This window comes from Plectropomus leopardus, chromosome 24 (assembly GCF_026936395.1).
Source record: "Plectropomus leopardus strain MGB_pleo_1.0 chromosome 24, ASM2693639v1, whole genome shotgun sequence".
In the NCBI taxonomy this organism is placed as follows: Eukaryota; Metazoa; Chordata; class Actinopteri; order Perciformes; family Serranidae; genus Plectropomus; species Plectropomus leopardus.
The window spans coordinates 11,004,333-11,031,899 of record NC_142199.1 but is presented as its reverse complement, the minus strand read 5'-3'; the positions used below and the strand labels follow the sequence as shown (position 1 = coordinate 11,031,899).

Below are 27,567 nucleotides of genomic sequence, written 5' to 3'. Positions count from 1 at the left end.
GCTGGACGTTGATTACCCTGGAGAGAGATAAATGAGCAGCTGTGAACAATGTTTTCACTCAACCCATGCTGAGCTGTACCTGAGGATTTTAGAAAAACTCAAGTCATTAGTGTAAGCACCAAAATGTTTTTAAATTGTGACATTTTTTCATATTTTATTTGTTCAAAATGTTTTTCCCAACATAAATAAATGCTGCATTACAGTGTCCGACAGGCTCAGCATTTATCTCAGTCATTACTGCCTGACATATCTCCCACAGGCTGCTCAACCCCCCAAAATCACAGCCATCTATATCCTATTGAAAAAAAAAAAATGTGTGACATGACCTATGACCCCTGCGTGGGCCACTGAATGCAGACCTACATCACGGCTTTTACATTTACACTGAACCAAGCAAATTCATGAGCTGAAACATGTGTACTCGGCAATCATCAGGCTGAGAGAAGAGTTCTGACAGTGTAGTTTACTTTTTTTTATTTTAATTCAAGTTTTTTAATAGAATTATCCAACATCAGAAATCCATTCTGCGGTATGCTGAGCCGGGCAGGGCCGGTTTCCGGTTTTTGAAGCGGAAGCAAGCAATAGCATACCCGCCACTGTAGCATCTATTTACTGTTTGAACTTGATTGTGTCTTGTTCATGTGAAAGGTCAGGCTGGTTTCCTGTTGATAATTCACCCGTGTTGTGACGGCCTCTAGCTCAGTGAACAAAGTGTCCTCCCTGTACAGGTTGAGTTTTTCGCAGAGGCCCGGGTTTGATTCGAGCTTGTGGTCATCCCTGTTCTCTCTCCCTCTTTCCTGTCTCTCTCTAACTGTACTACAATAAATGCATGAAAAGCCATATCAATAATCTGTAACAAACAATAAATAAAATATAGCTTTGCTCGTGTCTCCTGTGTAATTGTACTCCCATTAGCATACATTGGTTTGTGGTTTAGCTGATAAAAGTCATGTAAATGACCTTAAAAGTTAGAAACAGGATTTTGACAAGGCCTAATAAATAAAGTGTAACACTAGAGCAGACCAAGGACTCCATCTGGTGGCTGAGGTCTGAACAGCTGTGTGATGGTTGGGCTCTGGCCACTAGGTGGCACTACGCTTTGCACATAAAGGTTCCTGAAATAATAATAATAAAAGACATTCAGTAATTTCTCAATGTTATGTGTTAATGTGTTCACTATATTACATTTCTGAACATCTGTCTCCACTATTTAACCTTCGCGTTTTTCTCGCCGAGACCATCTGTGCCTGAAGCGGTGCTGAAAACGATCCCCAGAAAACTACCTGATACCAAAGGTCAGTACAGTACAGTACAGTAGAATACAGTAGAGTACAGTATAGTAGAATAGAGTTCAGTACAGGACAGTAGAGTACAGCACAGTAGAGTACAGTACAGTACTGTAGAATACAGTAGAGTACAGTACAGTAGAATAGAGTACAGTACAGGACAGTAGAGTACAGTATAGTACAGTACAGTAGAAAAGAGTACAGTATAATATAGCACAGTACAGTAGAGTACAGTACAGTAGAGTGCAGTACAGGAGAGTACAGTATAGTGCAGTAAAATAGAGGAGAGTACAGTAGAGTAGAATAGAGTACAGTACAGTAGAGTACAGGACCATAGAGTACAGTATAGTACAGTACATTAGAATAGAGTACAGTATAATATAGCACAGCACAGTAGAGTACAGTACAGTAGAGAATAGTAGAGTGCAGTACCGCAGAGTACAGTACAGCACAGTAGAGTACTGTAGAGAACAGTAGAGTACAGCACAATAGAGTACAGTATAGTAGAATAGAGTACAGTATAGTCTAGTACAGTAGAGTACAGTACAACACAGTGGAGTACAGTACAGTAGAGTACAGTACAGTAGAATAGAGTACAGAAGAGTACAGTAGAGTAGAGTAGAGTAGAGAAGAGTACAGTACAGAAGAGCAGAGTAGAGTACAGTACAGTTCAGTACAGTACAGTAGAGCAGAGTAGAGTTCAGTACAGTACAGTAGAGTAGAGCCAGTATCATGTAGTGGAAAAGCCATGATCGAACTGTTTCGAAACGTATCGTCACTTCGACAAGTCGCTCGAGACGGGTTTCGAAACGTCACGTGATCGGTACCAAACCTGATAGATCCATGTACCAAACCCAGACAGAATTTTAAAAGACCGCAGGAAATGCGGGTGTTTGAGGTTTTGTGTTGTGGCGAGAAAGCAGAGGGAGATTTGTACGAACTGAGCTGAGTTGTTGGTAGATTAATTAATAGAGAGATAGATAGATTGATACAAACACACACACACACACACACACACACACACACACACACACACACACACACACACACATCTATATACAGGCTTTTTGGCTGGGGAAAAAGGAGCTCACAGGAAATGATTGTATGGCTGCAACTCACGCTTCTACCAGCAGATGCCGATGTAGAGCGAACAGGTTGCCATCTGACATGTTGCAGTTGTGGTGCGCACCAGAAAATGGGCTTTCTCCGAAGTGGGAGTGTCCCACGGCGGGTACTATCAATGGAAAACGAACCCCAGAGAACTACCCGATACTAAAGGCGAGTAGAGTAGAGTAGAGCACAGTACAGTACAGTACAGTAGAGCCGGTACTATGCAGTGGAAAAGCGCCACAATGCACAATGGCGCCACCCTGTGGCCTAGCGCCGCCATAACAAGAGAGTTAGATACGGTTGGATTCGGCCAATCACAATGCAGTTTGTTGCAGATGACGTGTAAGTATACGTAAGCAGACACGAGGCGTAGGGCCGCCTTCCGATTGGTCGACACACCTACGTTTGTTCAAAATACTCTCCCAAGGAACTATGGGAAACCAATATGGCGTTTAGCATCGACGCTAATGTATATAATGTATATGTATCATCGAAATATGGTTAAAAATACGGACGGAAGACACCAAATATCAGATCTATCGTTACGCATTCATTTAACAAGGTCCCGTAAAAACACAAGAATTACCAGGCTGGATAGAGACGCTTCTAACAGAGCTACGATGCGTCGGACAGACGGCAGCTTTTACTGGCGAATAAAAGTAAGGGGAGCGAAAAACGGTCTCAAAGTTATTAAAACTTTTCTAATTTTGCAAATTTTATTCGTCGGCGACTAAGCCGGCTGCAGAGGGTTAATCATTTCTTGAAAACAGAGGCATGCAGATGAATATAGCTGCGACCAGATAGCTGTAAAACACAGCGCGAAGCCTCACATTGTCAAAATTCAAGACAGAAAACAAAAACGAAGGAAATTATCCTTTTGGACATGTTTTTCCAAGGCATTAACCAAAATATAGAGATTAAAACAATGTTCTCGATAGGACTGAGAGTAAAAAAAATATAGGAAGGCATAAATGTTTCTTTGAAACCTGATTGTACATATAACTTATTGAGAAAATAACGGAATGATCTGTTTATATTTATTTGTATGTATAATGGTTTTACAAGACGTCCAGCCCCTCAAGCCGCAAACTTTTTTTTTCTGATTTTCAATGGCTCTACAAAGTGTCAGTCATTCTCACAACCAGTTGTTATTGGCTAATTCAAAATAAGAAGGCGGGGTTTTTTCTTCCGTTGACAGTGAGGGGAGGAGTCCAATCCAAAGGTCAGAGTTCAGCCCGTAATGGCGATTTCGGAGGGAAGCTGCGGTGGAAGTCATGGCGGATGTCGGCGGATTTTTCTGCAGGTAATAATCTCTCTTTTTGGCCTTGATATTTTACTGAATTCGGTAGTCTGAACATTTACCAATGTATAAGGACCGTTTGTATTGCAATATTAATCGATTGGTGGATTACAACGAGGCTTTGTGGGTGAGTTGTAAATGTTTGTTGGTGGTTGTTGGCTGTAAAACACAGCGCGAAGCCTCAAATTGTCACATTCAAGGCCGAAAACAAAAATGAAGGAAATTATTCTTTTGGGCATGTTTTTCTGAGGCGTTAACAAAAACATAGAGATTAAAACAATGTTCTCAATGGGACTGAGTTAAAAAATATAGGAAGGCATAAATGTTTCTTTGCAGCCTGATTGTGTATACATAAAAAGTCCAAATGAGTGATGATTTTCTTCCATTGAGAAAATAAAGTAATGATCTTTTTATATTTATTTGTATTTATAATGTTTTTTTAAGAAATCGAGCCCCTGAAGTTGCTATTGGCTAGTTCAAAATAAGAAGGCGGGGCTTGTTCTTCCGTTGACAGTCACTTTTGGTTGAGGGGAGGAGTCCAACCCAAAGGTCAGAGTTCAGCCCGTAATGGCGTTTTCGGTAGGAAGCGTGGGAAGTCATGGCGGATGTCCGCGGATTTTTGTACAGGTAATAATCTCGCTTTTTGGACTTGATATTTTACTGAATTCGATAGTCTGAACATTTACCAATGTATAAGGGCCGTTTTTATCGGAATATTAATCGATTGGTTGATTACAACGAGGCTTAAATGTTTGTTGGTTGGACACGTGCGGGTTGTAGTTTGGAGTAGTCTGCATCACTCCAATCGCGTTAAAATTAACTAACAATATGGCGTTAAAGTTACCTGTTAAGAGACACTATCAAAGTTATATCCAGTTATAAGTAAGTAGCTTGCTTCAGCTGCAATTCTTGTTGTTTTGAGCGATGTTGTTTTAGCCGATGTGCTACCTAGCTAGCTAGCTAGTTATGCTAGGTAGCATATCGGCTAATTCTAATTGGGCTAGTACTACATCGGCTAGTAGTACCCGCTTACAGGCTGTCTGATTGCCGATGAAAGCACAAGGAAATATGTGATAGTATTATACAGTTAAATAAATGCGCAATCAACAATACTCTAATGTTTATTTATACAGTATCAAGCTAGTCAGCAGTCGTTAAGCTTAATTTAGCTTCACGACCAGAACTGCGAGGAAACAGTGATCAGGGCTCTGTATTTGAAGCCCAATAATGATAATATCACATTTTATTGAATCTTTGCAAAAACGTAAGTGAAAATCACTTCTCTGCGGGGAGTTCGGAGTTGGTGATTTTTAAAAGAGCTCTTTGGTGGATTGTGTTATTTAGAAAATCGTGTTATTATGTCTAGCTGTCTAACTGCACCTGTCTAACTGTCACACTACACCTGTCTAGCTGTTTTGTCGTATTTACCATATTTATGCTGAACTGTGCTTGATATTTTCCCGTAGATATTTATTTCGTAAATGTAAAATAGGGCTGGGGCGACGCATCGACGTAAGCGATAACGTGAATACGTTGATACACGTAACGTGCGTCGACGCGTCGCACCCTTTCACCCCGCAGTGTTTTAAAATGTTTTTTTTCTGTACATTTGTAAACTCACATCATTTTAGTGATCATCAAGTCTCTTCTGTAGTGGAATCAACATAATATGATGCATTCTCATATGATGGCCCACCAGCGCATGGAGACATGAATACAATGCTTTTCAATGTATGTGATTTTTATTTATTGTGCAAAATAAGAAAAATACTCCAACTTATATATTTTTTCCACTTCTCCTCAAGGTCTGGGTGCCGGAAACGAAGACTGAAGTTAAACCTAACAAAAATAGGTGTGTGAATCCATTTTGTTATTGGTGACATGACTAAAAACTTTGCTGTCTCTGTTTTTGTCTGAGTTTTTCTCTGACTCCCCTCCCCCTTGGGGGTTAGGGTTAGGGTTTGCAGCAATGGTGCCCTCGCTGCTTGTTTATTGTGGGTCTTGTAGTCTTTTACTGGATGCCATGATGATTTGTAGTCCTTGTTGCAACCACTGGGGGGGTATCTCCTCTCAAGTATATATATATATATATATATATATATATATATATATATACACACACACACACACACACACACACACACACAAGCTCAATGAATATATTGTTATAAATAACAAAAATTAAACAATGCTTTTTCACTGATGGCTTTAGTTTCATTTTTAACACATAGACATGAGGGAATTTCTCTCATCTAACTCTTGATAAGAAAGCAAATGAGCATAGTTCCCAAATTATAGAAGCAAAACTTGAAAAGGTAAAGTTTTTTTTTTTATGCCAAGTTGACTGGCTGCCAAGAAAACCTGTCAGGTCAACTGTTCAACCAAACCAGACATGTGACGTGAGTTAGATCAATAATTGGGTTGTTCAATAAATGTTAGTCTTTGTGTCTCTTTCACTCTCCGCAGCAGGATGTCTCATCAACTTCACATTCCCCAGAATAAATTCATGCTGCTTGAGCTCCTTCCAGTGTTGAAATTGATCCACAGCATGCCGTTTATTATTTACTGTGCTGTTAAACACCAGCCCTCTGTTTTTGTGTGGCTGCTGTGGCTTTGGGGTTATATTACGTGTTGAGAGGGAGTGTACCCACAGTGCACATCTGCACACTCCCACCTTTAACCTGCTCACATGGCCTCATGCATTTTAGATAATGAGTCATACCCCCGCAGAGCTCACGGGACGCTGGTATTTATTTAGGAAGTGGAGTTATTTATTCACCTTCTCTGACATGTTAAAACATCAACACTGTACTCACACTGGCTCTCCTCCACAGAGCGGCGTACACACCGACCACAGGTAGAAGAAACCACCAGTCGTGTGAAAAGCCGAGCCGACCCAGCCGAGAAACATCGGGGTGCCCAGGTCATACCTGTTGGTGTTTCAAAACGTAGGTGGTTTTTTTTTTAAAGAAATCCTTGCAGGGGAACTAACCCTATTTTCAAAACTGATACATGTTATTCCTGTGGTCTAAGTAAGTCCAAAATATTAGTAAATATGAACAACTCTCTCCAAAATCCCCAAAGCTAAAATGCAATAACTCTGCCTGGAGCTGCTGCATAGACAATTAATTAGGAAAGGTGACATTTCGAGCACCTCGGGTGATAATCTAACTATGTTAGACCTGCAGTTGATTAAAGGTTGTTTTAGTATAAAAAAGAACACAAAAAAATCAGTGGACTCCCATTTATTGTCTATGGAGCAGACTTACACTTAATGGCATCACAGTTGAGACTCATTTCTCTGGTTTCTGGTGTTATGAAAGTAGCTCATGTTCACAATTATTGATTGAGCTTTCACAGGCCACAGAAATAACATATTCTAATTGTAACGTAGGCGATATTCCCTTAAATGCAGTTAACTTACTTCAGTCCATCAAAGTCAGGGTTGAAGTATTCGACTGAGACATACTGCGCATAAACCGCATACCCACACGTGGACAGCAAACCTGAAGAGAAATCACATCCAGAGACAGAAAAACACTTCATTTGCACATAACAATTACTTAAAAAAACACCTAGAATTTGTTTGACTGTATCAAATAGAAAAATGCATTTGAAGTGATTCAAATTAAGACTGAGCAATGCATTTTAAATAAAAAAAAAGAAAAAAGTTTTTTATTTCTAAATGACCCATTGGTGCTTTCAAGATATTTATATGCAGCATTTTTAGAAAGTAAATAATACTAGAGACCTATTCATTCCTCACTTTTATTTTCTTCTAAAAATGGTATCAGTTAACTCACTGACGTATATATAGTTAAAAGTGTGTTTGACAGGAATAATGGAAAAGGACTTTTCCCTCTCTGGGGCCATGATTTGTTGCATTGTGCTGTACTTTGCATATTTATTTTACAATAAAGTAACATTTGTAATACAATTTTCAGATGTCTTGTATGTCATTGAAGGCAAAATTCGAACGTTCAAATCACTGTTTTGCTGGACAGACTGGCTTTCACAGAAATGCATTTTTCTCAGCTTTCTAGAAAAATTGTGGTCTTTTCGATGAAACTCGCCTCTGTTCAACTTCTGATAAATCAAAAGTGGAACAATGTGCAAACAAATGTTTTTTACCTTGACGAAAAAGAGAGTTTCTTTTTTCATTTGATCTATTGAGTGTTTTCAGAGTGTTTGTACAAAATATTCTGTGGGTCTTGAAAGATGACTCGAAACGGCCAGAAAAGCTGGCACAAGCCACTTTCCATTATATGATAACGTAAGCATATATATATATATATATATATATATAGCATCCTCGTCATCGACGAGGCCACGGCCAACGTGGACCCCAGGTACTACTATACTATAGTATGGCGAAAAAAGTCAAAATCTGACCCCTCTTAAAAATGGCTGAAAACCACTTAGAATAGCTCCTAGAAGCGCGTTATAGCATACAAAGTGGAAATAAAGTCCAAAAAAGGCCAAAAACTTGATAATTTAGCATGTCCCAAAAATGGCGAAAAAAGGCAATAGTATAGTATGGCGAAAAAAGTCAAAATTTGACCGCTCCTGAAAATGGCTAAAAATGATATAGAATAGCTTGTAGAGACGCGTAATAGCATGCAAAGTGGAAATAAAGGTCAAAAAAAGGCCCAAAACCTGATAATTTAGCATGTCCCAAAAATGGCGACAAAGGCAATACTATAGTATGGCGAAAAAAGTCAAAATTTGACCCCTCCTAAAAATGGCTGAAAACCACTTAGAATAGCTCCTAGAAGCGCGTTATAGCATACACAGTGGAAATAATGGTCAAAAAAGGCCAAAAACATCATAAATTAGCATGTCCAAAAAATGGCAACCAAGGCAATAGTATAGTATGGTGAAAAAAGTCAAAATTTGACCGCTCCTGAAAATGGCTGAAAACTACTTAGAATAGCTTGTAGAGATGCGTTATAGCATACAAAGTGGAAATAATGGTCAAAAAAGGCCAAAAACATCATAAATTAGCATGTCCAAAAAATGGCAACCAAGGCAATAGTGTAGTATGGCGAAAAAAGTCAAAATTTGACCCCTCCTAAAAATGGCTGAAAACAAGCTATTCTATATGAAAATGGCTGAAAACTACTTAGAATAGCTTGTAGAGATGCGTTATAGCATACAAAGTGGAAATAAAGGTCAAAAAAGGCCAAAAACATCATAAATTAGCATGTCCAAAAAATGGCGAAAAAAAGGCAATACTATAGTATGGCAAAAAAGTCAAAATTTGACCCCTCCTGAAAATGGCTGAAAACTACTTAGAATAGCTCCTAGAAGCGCGTTATAGCATACAAAGTGGAAATAAAGGTCAAAAAAGGCCAAAAACATCATAAATTAGCATGTCCAAAAAATGGCGAAAAAAAGGCAATACTATAGTATGGCAAAAAAGTCAAAATTTGACCCCTCCTAAAAATGGCTGAAAACTACTTAGAATAGCTCCTAGAAGCGCGTTATAGCATACACAGTGGATACAAAGTGGAAATAATGGTCAAAAAAGGCCAAAAAACTCATAATTTAGCATGTCCCAAAAATGCCGAAAAAAAGGCAATAGTATAGTATGGTGAAAAAAGTCAAAATTTGACCGCTCCTAAAAATGGCTAAAAATGATATAGAATAGCTTGTAGAGACGCGTAATAGCATGCAAAGTGGAAATAATGGTCAAAAAAGGCCAAAAAAGTCATAATTTAGCATGTCCAAAAAATGGCGACAAAGGCAATAGTATAGTATGGCGAAAAAAGTCAAAATTGGACCGCTCCTAAAAATGGCTGAAAACTACTTAGAATAGCTTGTAGAAGCACGTTATAGCATACAAAGTGGAAATAAAGGTCAAAAAAAGGCCCAAAACCTGATAATTTAGCATGTCCCAAAAATGGCGAAAAAAAGGCAATAGTATAGTATGGCGAAAAATTCAAAATTTGGCCGCTCCTGAAAATGGCTAAAAATGATATAGAATAGCTTGTAGAGACGCATAATAGTATACAAAGTGAAAATAAAGTCCAAAAAAGCCCAAAAACTTGATAATTTAGCATGTACCAAAAATGGCGAAAAAAAGGCAATAGTATAGTATGGTGAAAAAAGTCAAAATTTGACCCCTCCTAAAAATGGCTGAAAACCACTTAGAATAGCTTGTAGAAGCGCGTTATAGCATACAAAGTGGAAATAATGTTCAAAAAAGGCCAAAAACGTCATGAGTTAGCATGTCCAAAAAATGGCGAAAAAAAGGCAATACTATAGTATGGCAAAAAAAGTCAAAATTTGACCCCTCCTGAAAATGGCTAAAAATGATATAGAATAGCTTGTAGAGACGCGTAATAGCATGCAAAGTGGAAATAAAGGTCAAAAAAAGGCCCAAAACCTGATAATTTAGCATGTCCCAAAAATGGCGAAAAAAAGGCAATACTATAGTATGGTGAAAAAAGTCAAAATTTGACCCCTCCTGAAAATGGCTAAAAATGATATAGAATAGCTTGTAGAGACGCGTAATAGCATAAAAAGTGAAAATAAAGTCCAAAAAAGGCCAAAAACATGATAATTTAGCATGTCCCAAAAATGGCGAAAAAAAGGCAATACTATAGTATGGCGAAAAAAGTCAAAATTGGACCCCTCCTAAAAATGGCTGAAAACCACTTAGAATAGCTTGTAGAAGCGTATTATAGCATACAAAGTGGAAATAAAGGTCAAAAAAGGCCAAAAAACTCATAATTTAGCATGTCCCAAAAATGGCGAAAAAAAGGCAATACTACAATGTCCATAAAATATTTAATAAAACCAGATTAGTCCAAAAATGTACTTTCCAGAAAATATGAGTTTATATTGTGCTGGAATGATGTTTGTTCTGTGCCCGGATGCGAATCTTTCAAAAAGTTCATAATGACAAGTACCCTCAATAATAGTGAAACAATTATAAATCTGAAACACCATATTGTCACTTTGTTGACATTATGATTTCCTTCCTTGCTTAATTTTCTGTCACGCTTGACTTTTTGGATAAATTGTACTTTGTCTGTGTTTCTTTTGTGTCCAGGTTCTAGATGCAGGGAAAATCAACGCCTATGCCGAGCCTTACACCCTGCTTCAAGATCCAGATGGCATCTTTTACAAAATGGTGCAGCAGACTGGAAAGCAAGAGGCAGCAGCTCTACTGGAAGCAGCTAAACGGGCAAGTTTTAACAGCAGAGCAGAACACACATATTAAGAAGCTGTTTTGTTTTTGGGCCTAACTAACTTTGCTGTGTATGCCTCCTCAGGCGTACGACAGCAGAAGCCAGCCCAGCATATTAAGGACAAAATTCAGAAAGTTAAAAATCAAATATTGTTTTATTAAAGACAGATGCATGTGACAGTCTGACAATTGAAAGAGTGGCACCATCTTAACTGTAAGTTTTACAGTTGGCTTTTCAGGACACTAAGTGTCACATCTATGCAATCTGATTTCTAAGTGAGAACCATTCATTGTCTCTTACTTCCCTCTGCATTCGTGTAAAGTTTCTGAAAAATCAAAATTCCTGTAAAAAGAAAAAAAATAAAGAAAAACTGTCAAATAACAAACTTGTAGGAAAAGTCTGCTAATTTTGACAATGTTGAAGTTTTGAATATCTTACTGATGTTTGTTGTGCAGCAGTTGACCCAGGCTGTCAAGACTTGTGTGTTGCTTTGGAAAGTGAAAAGTCAAGTTCAACTGTATTTGTTTGAATGATAACAACACCTTACCTGTCTGGCTAATTCCAGCAGGGCTGCTGCTTCAGCTCCTGGATCATGCCAGAGAGAGAGAGAGAGAGAGAGAGAGAGAGAGAGAGAGAGAGAGAGAGAGAGAGAGAGAGAGAGAGAGAGAGAGAGAGAGAGAGAGAGAGAGAGAGAGAGAGAGAGAGAGAGAGAGAGAGAGAGAGAGAGAGAGAGAGAGAGAGAGAGAGAGAGAGAGAGAGAGAGAGAGAGAGAGAGAGAGAGAGAGAGAGAGAGAGAGAGAGAGAGAGAGAGAGCGAGAGAGAGAGAGAGAGAGAGAGAGAGAGAGAGAGAGAGAGAGAGAGAGAGAGATGGTCATGTGTTTTGCTTTGGAAAAAATACTTGTGGCTACATGTGTTTTCCCTTTTAAAAAACACTTGTGGTCACAAGTGTTTTTTCCAACTGTCTTAAACATTGGGTTTGACTGCGTGGGTAGGGGTGTGCATCTACATTTTAATTGTCATATATTATATATATATATTATATATTATAATATATATTATAATTGTAATTTGTATGTATATGTAGTTACATATACATAGTTCTATTTGAAAACACATGTAGCCACAACGCCATGGCGCGTTGTTTTCCTTTTAAAAATACTTGTGGTCCTGCGCGTTAGACCACAAGTGTTTTTTCCAACTGTCTTAAACATTGGGTTCGACTGCCAGGGTGGGGGTGTGCATGTATATTTTAATTTTCATATATGTTGGGTATATATATATATATATATATATATATATATATATATATATATATATATATATACACTCAACATAGTTAGTTATCTATATTGAGTTCTATTTGAAAACACATGTAGCCAACGCTGCGCCAGGCTACATGTGTTTTCCCTTTAAAAATACTTGTGGTCACAACGCAAGCTGCCAGACCACAAGTGTTTTTTCCAACTGTCTTAAACATTGGGTTCGACTGCCAGGGTGGGGTGTGCATGTATATTTTAATTTTCATATATGTTGGGTGTATATATATATATATATATATATATATATATATATATATATATACACTCAACATAGTTAGTTATCTATATTGAGTTCTATTTGAAAACACATGTAGCCTGGCATGGGCGTTGTGGCTACATGTGTTTTCCTTTAAAAATACTTGTGGTCACAACGCATGAAGCGTTGTGACCACAAGTGTTTTTTCCAACTGTCTTAAACATTGGGTTCGACTGCGTGGGTAGGGGTGTGTATCTACATTTTAATTTTCATATATGTTGGGTGTATATATATATATATATATATATATATATATATATATATACACTCAACATAGTTAGTTATCTATATTGAGTTCTATTTGAAAACACATGTAGCTGCCAGGCTACATGTGTTTTCCTTTTGTAAATACTTGTGGTCACAACGCCAAGCTGGCCAGACCACAAGTGTTTTTTCCAACTGTCTTAAACATTGGGTCTCGACTGCCAGGGTGGGGGTGTGCATCTATATTTTAATTTTCATATATGTTGGGTGTATATATATATATATATATATATATATATATATATACACTCAACATAGTTAGTTATCTATATTGAGTTCTATTTGAAAACACATGTAGCCTGCCAAGCAGCGTTACATGTGTTTTCCTTTAAAAATACTTGTGGTCACAACGCTTGTGAAGCGTTGCCAGACCACAAGTGTTTTTTCCAACTGTCTTAAACATTGGGTTCGACTGCGTGGGTAGGGGTGTGCATATATATTTTAATTGTCATATGTTATATATATATATTATATATTATAATATATATTATAATTGTAATTTGTATGTATATGTAGTTATCAGTAGTATGGAGTTGTTTGTGTAGTCAGTGGTTGGTGGCGGACTCTTGTGAGCAAATTTTTAATCTATATCAAAGTATTTTTGTATAATATGTATATAAGTATTTTGTATAATATGTATATAAGTATTTTGTATAATATGTATATAAGTATTTTGTATAATATGTATATAAGTATTTTGTATAATATGTATATAAGTATTTTGTATAATATGTATATAAGTATTTTGTATAATATGTATATAAGTATTTTGTATAATATGTATATAAGTATTTTGTATAATATGTATATAAGTATTTTGTATAATATGTATATAAGTATTTTGTATAATATGTATATAAGTATTTTGTATAATATGTATATAAGTATTTTGTATAATATGTATATAAGTATTTTGTATAATATGTATATAAGTATTTTGTATAATATGTATATAAGTATTTTGTATAATATGTATATAAGTATTTTGTATAATATGTATATAAGTATTTTGTATAATATGTATATAAGTATTTTGTATAATATGTATATAAGTATTTTGTATAATATGTATATAAGTATTTTGTATAATATGTATATAAGTATTTTGTATAATATGTATATAAGTATTTTTGTATAATATGTATATAAGTATTTTGTATAATATGTATATAAGTATTTTGTATAATATGTATATAAGTATTTTGTATAATATGTATATAAGTATTTTGTATAATATGTATATAAGTATTTTGTATAATATGTATATAAGTATTTTGTATAATATGTATATAAGTATTTTGTATAATATGTATATAAGTATTTTGTATAATATGTATATAAGTATTTTGTATAATATGTATATAAGTATTTTGTATAATATGTATATAAGTATTTTGTATAATATGTATATAAGTATTTTGTATAATATGTATATAAGTATTTTGTATAATATGTATATAAGTATTTTGTATAATATGTATATAAGTATTTTGTATAATATGTATATAAGTATTTATTTTGTATATTTTGTACAAACAACAACAACAACAATTAAATAACAGACCCCAGACATTGTAAAGGCTCAACATATAAAAGTTTAATGAAATATTGCAATGCACAAATACAGCAACACAAACAACATAAGGCGTTACATACAAACATACATACATACAATTTGAGGCGTAAGAAATGTGCGTTACATACAAACATACATACATACAATTTAAGGCGTAAGAAATGTGCACGTGAAGATGTGCTAACATATTGTGTCTTGCTTGAATTTTTAAGGTTTTAAACTTTAAACAACACTCAGTTGGCAAATAAATTACATTTCAAAAGTTAAGTAATTTAAGCTAATTACTTTACTTTTGAAATGTAATTTATTTGCCAACTGAGTGTTGTTTAAAGTTTTCTGGTCGAAGATCCTTTCTGCTAAACTGTGAGTGTGCAAGTGAAGATGTGCTAACATATTGTCTCTTGCTTTTAAACTTTAAACAACACTCAGTTGGCAAATAAATTACATTTCAAAAGTAAAGTAATTAGCTTAAATTACTTAACTTTTGAAATGTAATTTATTTGCCAACCGAGTGTTGTTTAAAGTGTAAAAGCTTTAAATCAAGCAAGACACAATAACTTAGCACAGCTTCACTTGCACACTCACAGTTTAGCAGAAACAATCTTGAACCTGAAAACTTTAAACAACACTCGGTTGGCAAATAAATTACATTTCAAAAGTTAAGTAATGTAAGCTAATTACTTAACTTTTGAAATGTAATTTATTTGCCAACCGAGTATTGTTTAAAGTTTTCTGGTCGAAGATCCTTTCTGCTAAACTGTGAGTGTGCAAGTGAAGATGTGCTAACATATTGTCTCTTGCTTTTAAACTTTAAACAACACTCGGTTGGCAAATACATTACATTTCAAAAGTTAAGCTGTAATTATTTGCCAGCTGACTATTGTTTAAAGTTCAAAAGCAAGACACAATATCTTTGCACACCTTCACTTGCACACTCACAGTTAAGCAGAAACAATCTTGAACCTGAAAACTTTAAACAACACTCAGTTGGCAAATGAATTACATTTCAAAAGTTAAGTAATTTAAGCTAATTACTTTACTTTTGAAATGTAATTTATTTGCCAACTGAGTGTTGTTTAAAGTGTAAAAGCTTAAAACAAATCAAGCAAGACACAATAACTTAGCACAGCTTCACTTGCACACTCACAGTTTAGCAGCAACATAACAAATGTATATTTTTAAGTTTCACAATTCCAATATTAAACATATTTATATATAATTCTAATATTAAAAATATTTTTCTATATATAATTGTTTTATAAGCACATTTTTCATTTATATAAAAGTATATACACAATTCTAATATTATAAATACATTTTTAGATTAAGAAAGTGATCGACAATAAACGTGACACTTAACGTTTAAAGGAAATATATTAAATAAACTTTGAATTATATATTATTTAACTTCTAATTAAAGTCAGTAAGTGATAATATATATATATATTTTAAGTTAAGTATAAGTTTCACAATTCTAATATTATAAACACATTTTTCTAATATTATAAATATAGTTTTAGATTAATAAATAAACGTGACATTTAACAGAAATATGTTAAAATAAACTTTGAATTACATATTATTTAACTTCTAAATTAAAGTCAGTAAGTGATCAAGAACATCTAACAGAAATATATTACATTATAACATTATAAACATATTTTTATATATAATTCTACTATTAAATATATTATTTCTATATATAATTGTATTATAAGTATATTTGTTATTTACATAAAAGTATATATACAATTCTAATTTAATTATATTTTTAGATTAAGAAAGTGATCAACAATAAACGTGACATTTAACAGAAATATGTTACATAAACTTTGAATTATATATTACTTAACTTCTAATTAAAGTCAGTAAGTGATCAAGAATAGACATATATTTTAGAATATATTTTATATTAAGAAAGTGATCAACAATAAACGAGACATTTAATGTTTAACTTTAACAGAAATGTGTTAAATACACTTTGAATTATATACTATTTAACTATTATTTAACTTCTAATTAAAGTCAGTAAGTGATAATATATTTTTTAAGTTTACGCAATTCTAATATTATAAACATATTCTTATATATAAAAATAATTAACTTTAACAGAAATATATTAAATAAACTTTAATATTAGCAATTCTAATAGTAAACATATTTACATATATAATTCTAATTTTAAAAATATTTTTTCTATATATAATTGTATTATAAGTATATTTTTCATTTATATAAAAGTATATACACAATTCTAATTATAAATATATTTTTAGATTAAAGTGATCAACAATAAACGTGACATTTAACTTTAACAGAAATATATTAAATAAACTTAAATATTAGCAATTCTAATATTATTATGCAGTTCTCACCATACATAAAAAAAATGTTCAAAATGTTAACCCATTAAATGCCAGTTTTTGTAATTACAACTTGATTTTTATTTAAAGCAATAAACAGAAGCAGAAATTCAACACACTTACAGATTTACACACAGCGCATTACATTACAAAAAAATACTACCGCTTTTTAAACAACACAAGCACAAAGTCTCTCCTCGCGAGCGGAAAAACGTGGAAACACACTCACGGTTTGACAGTCTTGTCCTCACGGCAGGAGACAGTCTTGTCCTCACGGCAGGAGACGTCCGCCGTGCGGAGGAAGGGAAACTGTGGTCCTCTCAGTCCGGCTCCGTAAAACCGTCACTGAAGCAAACACAAACACCAACAATCACCAAACTTGAAGCAACAAATCTCGCTTTCTTTGAGTTTTGACACGAAAAGTAGCCAAACAGAGCTAACGCTGCTCTGCTAATCTCCATGACACTTCCTACACACTTCCGCCCCGCTCGACCCACCTCGTGACTTCCGCCGACCAATCAACAATCGCTACGTATACTCCCGACATTTCCCGCCAACTTTTAAATTTTGAATAAAAACATTAACATTACTTACTTTTAAATCTGTATCACTTAGTAAACTTTTAACTATCGTCATTTCTCTCCCCTCGTCCTCCGAAATAAACAACACGAGCACAAAGTCCTTCATCACGAGCAGAGGAGTGCACGCTCACCGTTTAGCAGAAACAGTCTCGTCCTCAACTCTGGTCCTCTCAGTCCGGCTCCGTTCAGCGTCGCCGTCGCTGAAGCAAACACAAACACAAACACGGGCTCAAACTTCACTTTAAGCACTATAAACGTGTTGTAGCATCAAAAAACAAAATCTCACTTTCTTCGAGTTTTTTTGACACGAAAAGTAGCCAAACAAAGCTAACGCCGCTCTGCTAATCTCCATGACACTTCCTACACACTTCCGCCCCGCTCCACCCACCTCGTGACTTCCGCCGACCAATCAACAATCGCTACGTATACTCCCGACATTTCCCGCCAACTTTTAAATTTTGAATAAAAACATTAACTTTACTTACTTTTAAATCTGTATCACTTAGTAAACTTTTAACTATCGTCATTTCTCTCCCCTCGTCCTCCGTATTAAACAACACGAGCACAAAGTCCGAAAGCTTCAGAGGTAGAAAATGTGGTTACTCACTCACCGTTTAGCAATCTTCTCCTTCATCTTCTCCTTCATCTCCTCCTTCGCTTCAGATAGGTGGAAAAGGCCTCCTCACGGCAGGAGATCGGTCGGTTGACACACAACGCGCGACGGTTGACACACACGTCATGGCCGCGGCAGGCAGACATGGAGGCAAAACTCACGATTCGCCTCGGTGTTCACGGAGGAAAACAAAGTCGAAGAAACGTAGTCTTCGTCGCTCTCTGGTCTTCAGTTGTCTTCACCTCGACGCTCTCTCGGACACTGTCTCTGTGTCTGTGTCTCTTTTGTCTTTACTCTTCCCGCTAACAGTCTCACCACACGTCACTTCCTCCTGACGTCACTTCCACTACATGTGACTTGACCCCTCCTACAACGTCCGTCTTAACACCTCCCCCTTACACTTGACACTTCCGCGTCACGTTTGACATAGCTCCTCCCCCGACGTCACTTTTATGTGAAAGATTTCATCATCGTTTAGCATAACGCCTTGTAAAGAAACTCCACGGAGCCCGGGAGGGGACACGGCCCCCTCCACTCCCTTCCACCCACGGACTCAGGGATGCATCCAAGTCTGGCACCGCACGGGGTTTGAACCGCTTACCTGCGGTTCTCGTCGGACACCCAAGACAGTCACCAAGCCACTACGCCACCAGCCTCTTCCGCGCTTCCCGCGAAGCGAAAATCGATATTTAAATTTGCATGTGGCGAAGGGACTTAAAAAAAAAATAAACTCATATAAAACGACGTCGTTGACATTGTTATGACATGTCCGTCACGTTTGTCTGTAAGATATCGGTTTCATTACAATTTAAGCGAAATGCTATGCCCCAAGAAAACCATTGAAATTACATCAGCGAGTAGTTGTAACAATGGGGTCTCGAACCAGCGATCTCTGGTTCCCCGCGATAAACGCTGCACAGCCGCGTCACTACGCCGCTGCGCCACCAGTGTTTTGAGCGATTTTTACGCTTCGGTACGTCACTGATTTCACATTTGGTGGTGGGACTTAACAAAAAAAAAAAAAAAAAATCCGACATCATAATTTGTCACGTGTCATAGCAAATTATTATTATTATTATTTTCCCTCGAGGCCAAGGAGGACTGGCGGCATGGCGGCGCCCCTCCAGCAGATGGCGCCCTAGGCGACCGCACAAAAAGCCGGCCCTGTATCATAGTGTAGTAGTCAGAATAAAGATTTTCTTTTGTCAAGTGGCTTATTTTATATGTCATAAAACTGTGTGATAATAATAGTATAGTACGTTGAAAAAAGACGTACTATACTATTGCCCTATTACTGCTCCGACAAATGGCTGAAAACGACATAGCTTGTAGAGACGCTTCATAATATACAATGTACGGCCATGTAAGTAAGCCACCGAGCCAGCAGGCTTTCCAAAACTCTGTCTGTGTGATCGAGATTTTCTTTTGGTGGCGGAACTTGACAAAAGAAAAACTCGATTTTGATTGTAAGAACGGGACCTCGAACCGGCAATCTCTTGATCACCGCGGTGATCTTATCACAACGGCCGTGTCACTACGCCGCTGCGCCACCAGTGTTTTAAGCGATGTTGAAGCGTCGGCACCTCAGTGATTTCACATTTGGTGGTGGGACTTCACAAAAAAAAAAAATTCGACGTTGTATATTATGACGCGTCTCTACAAGTTATGTCGTTTTCAGCCATTTGTAGGAGCAGTAATAGCACGTCTTTTTCCGACGTACTATACTATTATTATCACACAGTTATGACATATAAACTAAGCCACTTGACAAAAGAAAAGCTTGATTGTGACTACTACACTATGATACAGGGCCGGCTTTTTGTGCGGTCGCCTTTGGCGCCATCTGCTGGAGGGGCGCCGCCTTGCCGCTAGTCCCCCCTTGGCCTCGAGGGAAAATAACAATAAAATAATAATTTGCTATGACACGTCTTGAGAAGTTATTCTGTGTTTTTTTTTCAACTTGCTTAAATATGATGTCACACCAGACACACCAGCTGCCTCTGGCCCACGCTGAAGTTGGAGCCCGACTCGGCCAGAACTGTCTCCAACCTCCCGGGCAGCTCCTCCACCGCAGACTTGAGCTGCACCTGCAGGGAACGCAGAGCGAGCGTTTTTTTTTCCACATGCTAAATTATGATGTTGGCCTTTTTTTGGCTATGACGCGTGTCTACAAGTTATAATATGTTGCTCACAGACATGTTTTGGAGCTGTCTTAATTTCAAATTTTTCGACATACTACGCTATGGCTTTTTGAGCGATTTTTGGAATAAGGTAAATTATAAAGTGTACACTAAGAGGGACTTACAGAGACTTAGGAGAGACTTAGATTATATGGTTTTAGCTATTTTTAAACATCTGGGAGCACTTTAAACAAATGCCTTTGCTTAAGGACAATAATGTCCACTTCTAAAGCCTTTCATAAAAATGGTTAACTATTTGATATTTTTGATTTAAAAGACTCACTCCGAAAAATTTGGCCAATTACTTTTTTCTAGATAGTATTTTTATGAATGGTTTTGGAAGTGGACATTTTTGTCCATAATGGCCTTAAAGGGTAGTACGTTTACTCACAGTGTATCACAGACCCAGTGCAAAAATTGGACGCTTACAAACTACATAGCAACAAAGACACTTAGAAACTACATGCATAGCAACTAAGACATAGCTTACAAGCTACATAGCAACTAATTATTATAACTTTGATTTCACCAGGACGGTCCCATAGAGATCAGAGATCACTTTTACAAGGACACCTGTCTCAAGTGGACAGAAATGCAGAATGAAATCTGTAAGGTTTTTGTTTTTTTGTAAAGCGGTCCTTCGTTTCTGTTACAGTCGAAAAGAGGTTGGGCCCTACTACGCTCATCACGGCACTGTAATGGCAGCATGAAGGACTCACCAGTATCCTGTCGCTGTCTATGACGGTGTTGAGACGATGAGCGATGGTCAGCACGGTGCACTCTCTGAACTTGTCCCGTATGGTTTCCTGGATCAGTTCATCTGTCCTGCAAAGACACGGAACATGCTTTAATGCTTTAGAGGACGCAGTTCACAAGCAGATAAACAAACAACTACATGTGTCTGCACGACGGTGACTGTCGGCGGTACCTGGGGTCCACGTTGGCCGTGGCCTCGTCGATGACGAGGATGCGGTTCTTCCTCAGGACGGCTCTGGCCAGACACACCAGCTGCCTCTGGCCCACGCTGAAGTTGGAGCCCGACTCGGCCAGAACTGTCTCCAACCTCCCGGGCAGCTCCTCCACCGCAGACTTGAGCTGCACCTGCAGGGAACGCAGAGCGAGCGTTTGACCGACGCGCCGGACAGTGCGAGCTATAAAGTCGCTTAGAGTGTGCTGATTGGACGCTAACCTCCTCTAGAGCCCTCCACAGGTCTCCATCGGTGTGCTGATTGAAAGGGTCCAAGTTCTTCCTCACTGTGTCGGTAAACAGCACCGGGTCCTGGGGACCGGAGGGAGGACAGGTCAGAAAGAAAAAACACGAGATTAGATTCGTAATTTAATTCCGCACGACCTCAGGACAAACTGCCTTTCGTTCCAAAGTGGGAAATCCTCACATATACAACGCATCGCATTTTTGTACATCTTTAAATCGGGTCGGCCGATGTCTACCTGAGGGATGATGGACATCTTCTGGCGCAGGTCGTGGAGGCCGATCTCGGACGTCGACACGCCGTCGATGTAGATCTTCCCCTGCGGCTCGGCCAGGCGGAAAAGAGCGGAGACCAGAGAGCTTTTCCCGGCACCTGTTCGACCTACTACGCCGACCTGACGCGCGGGACAGAAGACAGACCGAGTGATCAAAGTGCGTGAAAAAGCAGACTGCGGCTATCGGCAATCCGAGACGTCTCACCTTCTCGTTGGGCTGGAAGGTGGCGCTGATGTTTCTGAGGACTGGCGGTCCGTCGCTGCTGTAGGAGAAGTTCACCCGGTCAAAGGTCACCAGGCCTTTGCTGGGCCAGTTGGGAGGAGGACGATTGTGAGTTTTCCACGGCGCTTCGCTCTCCAGCTCCGTGTACTCCACCACTCTCTCCACTGACGTCATCTGAAGAGACAAGAGGCTCTTTCCAATCAGCGAATGACGCGTCCTCCCATCCTCGCACCCGCAGCCTGCTGACTCAACTGTTTAAGATTTTCTGTTGCTCGCTCAGCTCTCGCCATGTTCTCCACCTCGGCACTTTCTCCACCAGGCCCACCTCTCCAGCCTTGAGCCCTGACAGACACAGACGCGCAGAAAACAAAGGACACTTTTCTACGCTGCGGAGAAAACCTGTTAAAGTACGTAGGCTAGTTAAAAGTCAATATGACAATGTGCTCTTTATTATTACAAGAGTAAAGGATTCATGTTAATATGTTTTCGTTCTTGTTTGACAAGTAATCCAAGGTGCAGTTAACTATTTATTTACACATACCAGTCACATTACAGACGCTGAAAGCAGCATCCAAACAATTGCTGTTGCGATAAGCTTGGTTTGACGACTGATCGTCAGTACGTGTGTGTGCGTGCAGTTCCTCACCGTCTCTGAGCAGGATGCAGCCAAATGTTGTGAAGGTGACAAATATGGAGCAAATGCTGTCGAGGTGAAGTGCAAACCAGCGGGAGGTCATCAGGAACAAAAACCACGCCTCTGACACAGGGGAGACACAAGATTGCTTTTAGCAAGGTATGTATTTTACAAGTGACATGAAAACATGACTATAAACACTAATATCACGTCAATAAAAACCTGAATGCAGGTCCTGATGTGCATCAAAGGCCTTCTTTAACCTGTCCTCCGCGCCGAGGGCTCGGATCGTCCACAGGCCCTGAAGAGACAAAGACAGGTGGGAGAACACCGGACTCCGAGCTGCGAGAAACACGACAAAGTCTGGGTGAAAATTCTGCACCTGGTACAATTACAGCGAGAATCCGTGAACGTACTTATCGATTCTAGGCGTTTGACATCTCGTGATGTGCGGAGGTAAAAGTGCCTCAAGTACAGGAAGACGAAAAGCAGAGGGACGACAGGAACGAGGATGAGAGGGATGACCGAGGCCGCCACCGCAACCACGCCGACGTTCTGTAAAAACAGCTGAAACGCGACACGCATCGCTCCGTGAGGAATACTGAACAAACAAAACAAACAATTTCGTGGATGCGCAGTAGTTTTGATGAAATGGTTCATTCAGTTATTTCTTACCTGATAAAAGTCCACGAAGGTGATGGGTAACATGGAGTCCATTTGGCTGATGTCTTTGGAAAACCTGTTCAGAATTCTTCCTACGAAGCGGGAAAAAGCAAACTCAGAAAAAAGGTTACGGAGCAGATTGCCTGGGATTAAGTGATCCCGAGTTTAAACACGAGTAAATTCTGAGCGAGACTTACCGATGGGGTTGACGTCAAAGAAGCGAACGGGCGTTCGGATCACGGCACTGAACATGCTGTTGTGCAGAGCCTGAGCCGATCGCACCAGCCCGTGAAAGATCACTAAACTCCTGGAGTAGCCAAAGACAACGGCAGCTGCTGTCAGACCTGAAAGCGGAAACAGTCGGCCGCGTTGGAGCACGCTGTATCTTTTTATAGGTTTTATAGCATCGTGCGCATTAAAAGCAATACGGTCAAACAAAACGTGTGGCGATAAAGGTATGGAGGGCTTACCTGAATAAATACTGAGGTAAAACGTGAGCCCGGACTCTTGATCTGAGCAGGTAGCATTGACGCTCCTTTCGGTGCTGACGGCGGCGACCGTGCTGTTTACGTGCTCCGCTCTTGCCCTGTCGGTCGACAAGATCGACACATCGGCCGGGACGGACGGCAAAAGATTCAGGCAGCGGCATACAATAAAATACAATATGCATGTCATTATGTCACGGAGAAACTCACGCTCAACTTTCAACTGTTCGTGGTTCTTTTTTGTTTCTATTGTTTCTTTTCTTTAGGAGTACATGTATGCAGCCGGACCTTCTTTTACAATTGTTATTATTATCACAGATTTGATTAATTTCTTTCAGTTTTAAACATGACATTAAACATTTTAAACCCCCTCCCCCAAGGTTTTTTGGGGGAGGGGGTTGTTGTTTTTAAACTGAAACTTCTTTGAAGACATTCCTGAGCTAACCGCCTCGTTGAATTTATGACTCTGTGAGCAGGAACTAAAGAGCAACAGATTTCACTGCCCCTCCCACAGTTTCAGTTAACTTACTACTACTACTACTTACTACTTACTACTACTACTACTACTTTAAATGAAAGACTGTTAAAATAACTCCAACTTCACCTTCAGATTTTATCTTAAAAATGTACATACTGAGAGATGATCGGTGCAGGTGCTCTCTGGTGGCAGGAGGCTGCTGTGTGAACTGTTCGAGTGACTCGTCCTCTGGCTGAGTAACGACAGTCTGTCTGAGTCAGCTGATCGGGAGCAGCGCTCCTGCTCCTCGTCGCTTTTCTGCAGAGACACAAAGTCGAGGCCGGAGCTCTGCAGCTTGGCGTAGGTACCCTGAGCCATGATGTGACCCTGTGACAAACAAGACAAAACTCTGCTATCAAGGGTAAAAGCAGTATAAGAGTATAAGATTTGTCTTTGTGACAGGGTTTAAGGGAAAAGTTTAGGAGGTACTAGAGGGCTTCGTTGTAACGGTTTTCTGACCTCCTTGAGCACCAGAATCTGGTCAGCCGCCTTCAGATGCTGCAGCTGGTGGGTGACCAGGATACGACACTTGTTCTTCAGCAGGCCACAGATACACCTGATGCGTGAACACACAGACATACAAAAGCCTTGTCTGTGTCTCTCTGTCTGTTTGTATGAGGGTTAGCTAAAGCCACAGCTGTGATACATTTGAAAAGGGATCCAGCCTGTGTGTTTACAGCAGAGCCCTATGTAGTCTAATCTGCTCCTTTTACAGTGCTGACAGTCGTGTCAACAACCGAGTAAGATCGCACTCTGCTGGACAAACTATAGAATACAACCACCTGAAAATAACCCAGCATCATTTTCTGCATTATATTCTCTGTAAACAGAGTTTTCCCATCAGCGCATTTGGAAACAAATATGTGCAGAGGCTGGTTTGCACCATTATGTCTGTAAAATGCTGATATCAGCTGATAATATAGGTTCATTGAAAAATCAGACAGGCTCTAGCAGAAAGGGCAAAAATGTGGCCAAAAACTTAATTACAATTACAAATAGTGGACCTTCTCTTGGGTTTAGGGCATGGCTCCAAGACGCTGCAAAAAAGCGTCTTGGAACTATCAACGAAAAATGGGATAAGAAATTAATAAGCTATTGTTACCAAATATTCCTGAGCATGAATTTGAATAACACTGCACAGGTCAAGGAGAGATGGGAAATTGAAATTAATTCCAACATATCACATGATATGTGGGAGGAAATTTGTACTGAAATACATCTGGTAACTAATTCAAATGTATGGAGAGAATTTAAATGGAAGGTCGTCGTGACATTCTTTCGGACACCTGAAATTACAGCTAAATTTATTACTACAAACTCAAATAAATGCTGGAGAAACTGCGGCACACACATTGGTAATCCGACCCACATCCTCTGGCTATTCCCAAAACTTGAAGTATTCTGGAAGGAAGTGTTTGAAACACTTAAAAAATATTTGGTGGAAATATTACAATGGACCCAATGGTAGCCCTACTAGGTCTATTACCAAGAGGCATGGAAGGTAGAGCCAAAAAATATCTCTTACAGATACTACTAGCTACAGCAATTAAATGCATTACAGTGAGGTGGTTGAAGCCTGACCCTCCAACACATAATATGTGGCCTGAAAAAATAAAGGAAATATATCAAATGGAACAAATAACTTATTCTCTGAGTCTCCAAAAACATATATTCACTAAAAGGTGGAGCCCTGCCATGGGTATACTGATATAATTCTATTTCTTTTATTCCATCTTGCTCTATTCTACTTTATTTTATATTTTTCTTCGTCACTGTAGTCTCTGTCTATTTCGTTGTACCATAATTGTCACCTTGTATATGAAACAGCAGATATGATGATTATGATCCTGTACATGAGTTTGAATGAAACTTAAATAAAAATTAAGTTCAAAACAAAAAAAAACACAAAACTATCATTATTGGAAAGCCAAGACTTGACTCTTTCAAATATTGCCTCCAAGTTGTTTTTTTTGGTTTTGTTTTTACAATTTAAACTTATATTTACAAATATTGGGCACACATGAATATTGGGAGAAATGTGTCCCCCAATATATTATATTACTATGAAATACATAACTGTTATTGCGGTCTATGTATGCAGTACATACTGTATAGATTTAATATGTGGAATGGATCCAGCCTGTGTGTTTACGGCAGAGCCCTATGTAGTCTAATCTGCTCCTTTTACAGTGCTGACAGTCGTGTAAACAACCGAGTAAGATCGCACTCTGCTGGACAAACTATAGAATACAACCACCTGAAAATAACCCAGCATCATTTTCTGCATTATATTCTCTGTAAACAGAGTTTTCCCATCAGCGCATTTGGGAACAAATATGTGCAGAGGCTGGTTTGCTCCATTATGTCTGTAAAATGCTGATATCAGCTGATAATATAGGTTTATTGAAAAATCAGACAGGCTCAAGCAAAAAGGGCAAAAATTTGGTTACAAAAACTTAATTACAATTACAAATAGTGGACCTTCACTTGGGTTTGGGGCATGGCTCCAAGACGCTTTTTTGTAGTTTCTAGTTTTTCCTACTTTCTAACGTCTAGCTTAATTCGTGTTTCCTTCATGTTCGGTGCTCGGTGATACCAGAGGGTTAATATTACTATTTGGGACACGTTAACAATCTGGACAGAAGTGACAGTGACTTACTGTTCCAACAGATGTTTCCCAACCTCAGTGTCCACAGCGCTTAAAGGGTCACCCAGGAGGTAGATGTCTGCGTCCTGATACACAGCCCTGAAAACACACACGCGCACACTTTAGTGGGGTGAACCGATGTGGTGACCGAAAATTAAAGACGGGAACTTTAATGAGAGCGGAACAAATACCAGGTCAATAATATCAGTGGACGATTTTAGCAAATATTAACCGTTGTCCCCTAACGGTAGAAATAAAAGCTAATGTGTGAAGCAAAACATGTAGATTAATTTCTAGGAAGTGTGCCTTCTGCGTAACACAGACATGACAGAGGCCGCTCAGCTCAGCAGCTGTTAAATGGTGCAGTCCTATCAAAACACACTGGGCACACAAGCACACTTACTGGGGAGAAATTTCTCTATTAACTACAGAATGTGTCATTGATGTTTCAACGCGCTGCTGGGAGTCTGGACCAGCCAGCACACCCTGCTCAGAGGACCTGACTCCAAAATAACATCCAGTTATCATCGCATCTGAAAATGTCGTCTTAAGAATCGGGGAATGTCCGATATCAGACTGATAATCTCTGTCTTCTGTCGTAAGAAATTATTTTAAAACCATTGGCAGGATTTCATGTTAAGAAAAAAACATGAATGCCTAATCAATGTGTGCAGAAATACGCTGTTACAAGTAAAAGTCCTACATTAAAATCTGACCACAGTAAAAGTACAAAACTATACTTAAATGACTAAAAGTTAAAGTATTCATTATGCAGAATGACCCATATCAGATTAATATGTCTTTACTTATTGGGTTATAATATTTGATGCATTGGTGTGTTCATTACGGTTACCTTCTTAAAACATGGA

At 38.4% G+C, this 27,567-nt stretch overlaps 1 protein-coding gene and 1 long non-coding RNA gene across 2 annotated transcripts; both read right to left on the bottom strand.

The window, feature by feature from the left end:
* Window positions 1–27,226, bottom strand: LOC148185497 (ATP-binding cassette sub-family C member 4-like). The gene is made up of 19 exons (XM_088074909.1): window positions 27,102–27,226; window positions 26,711–26,797; window positions 24,511–24,607; window positions 24,169–24,378; window positions 23,520–23,757; window positions 23,247–23,393; window positions 23,062–23,141; window positions 22,803–22,953; window positions 22,609–22,728; window positions 22,287–22,509; window positions 22,040–22,151; window positions 21,735–21,926; window positions 21,494–21,649; window positions 21,234–21,323; window positions 20,973–21,145; window positions 20,764–20,869; window positions 7,121–7,202; window positions 6,513–6,626; window positions 1–17 (listed from the first exon to the last, which is right to left on the bottom strand). The coding sequence occupies exons 1-17, from the start codon at window positions 27,224–27,226 to the stop codon at window positions 7,122–7,124; spliced, it is 2,388 nt and encodes a 795-aa protein (XP_087931035.1). The 3' UTR covers window positions 1–17; window positions 6,513–6,626; window position 7,121.
* On the bottom strand, window positions 16,743–19,947 carry LOC148185498 (uncharacterized). Its single transcript, XR_015775831.1, has 2 exons — window positions 17,383–19,947; window positions 16,743–17,015 (listed from the first exon to the last, which is right to left on the bottom strand). It is a non-coding gene; the product is annotated as an uncharacterized LOC148185498 (long non-coding RNA).
* Window positions 27,227–27,567: the final 341 nt, after the last annotated feature.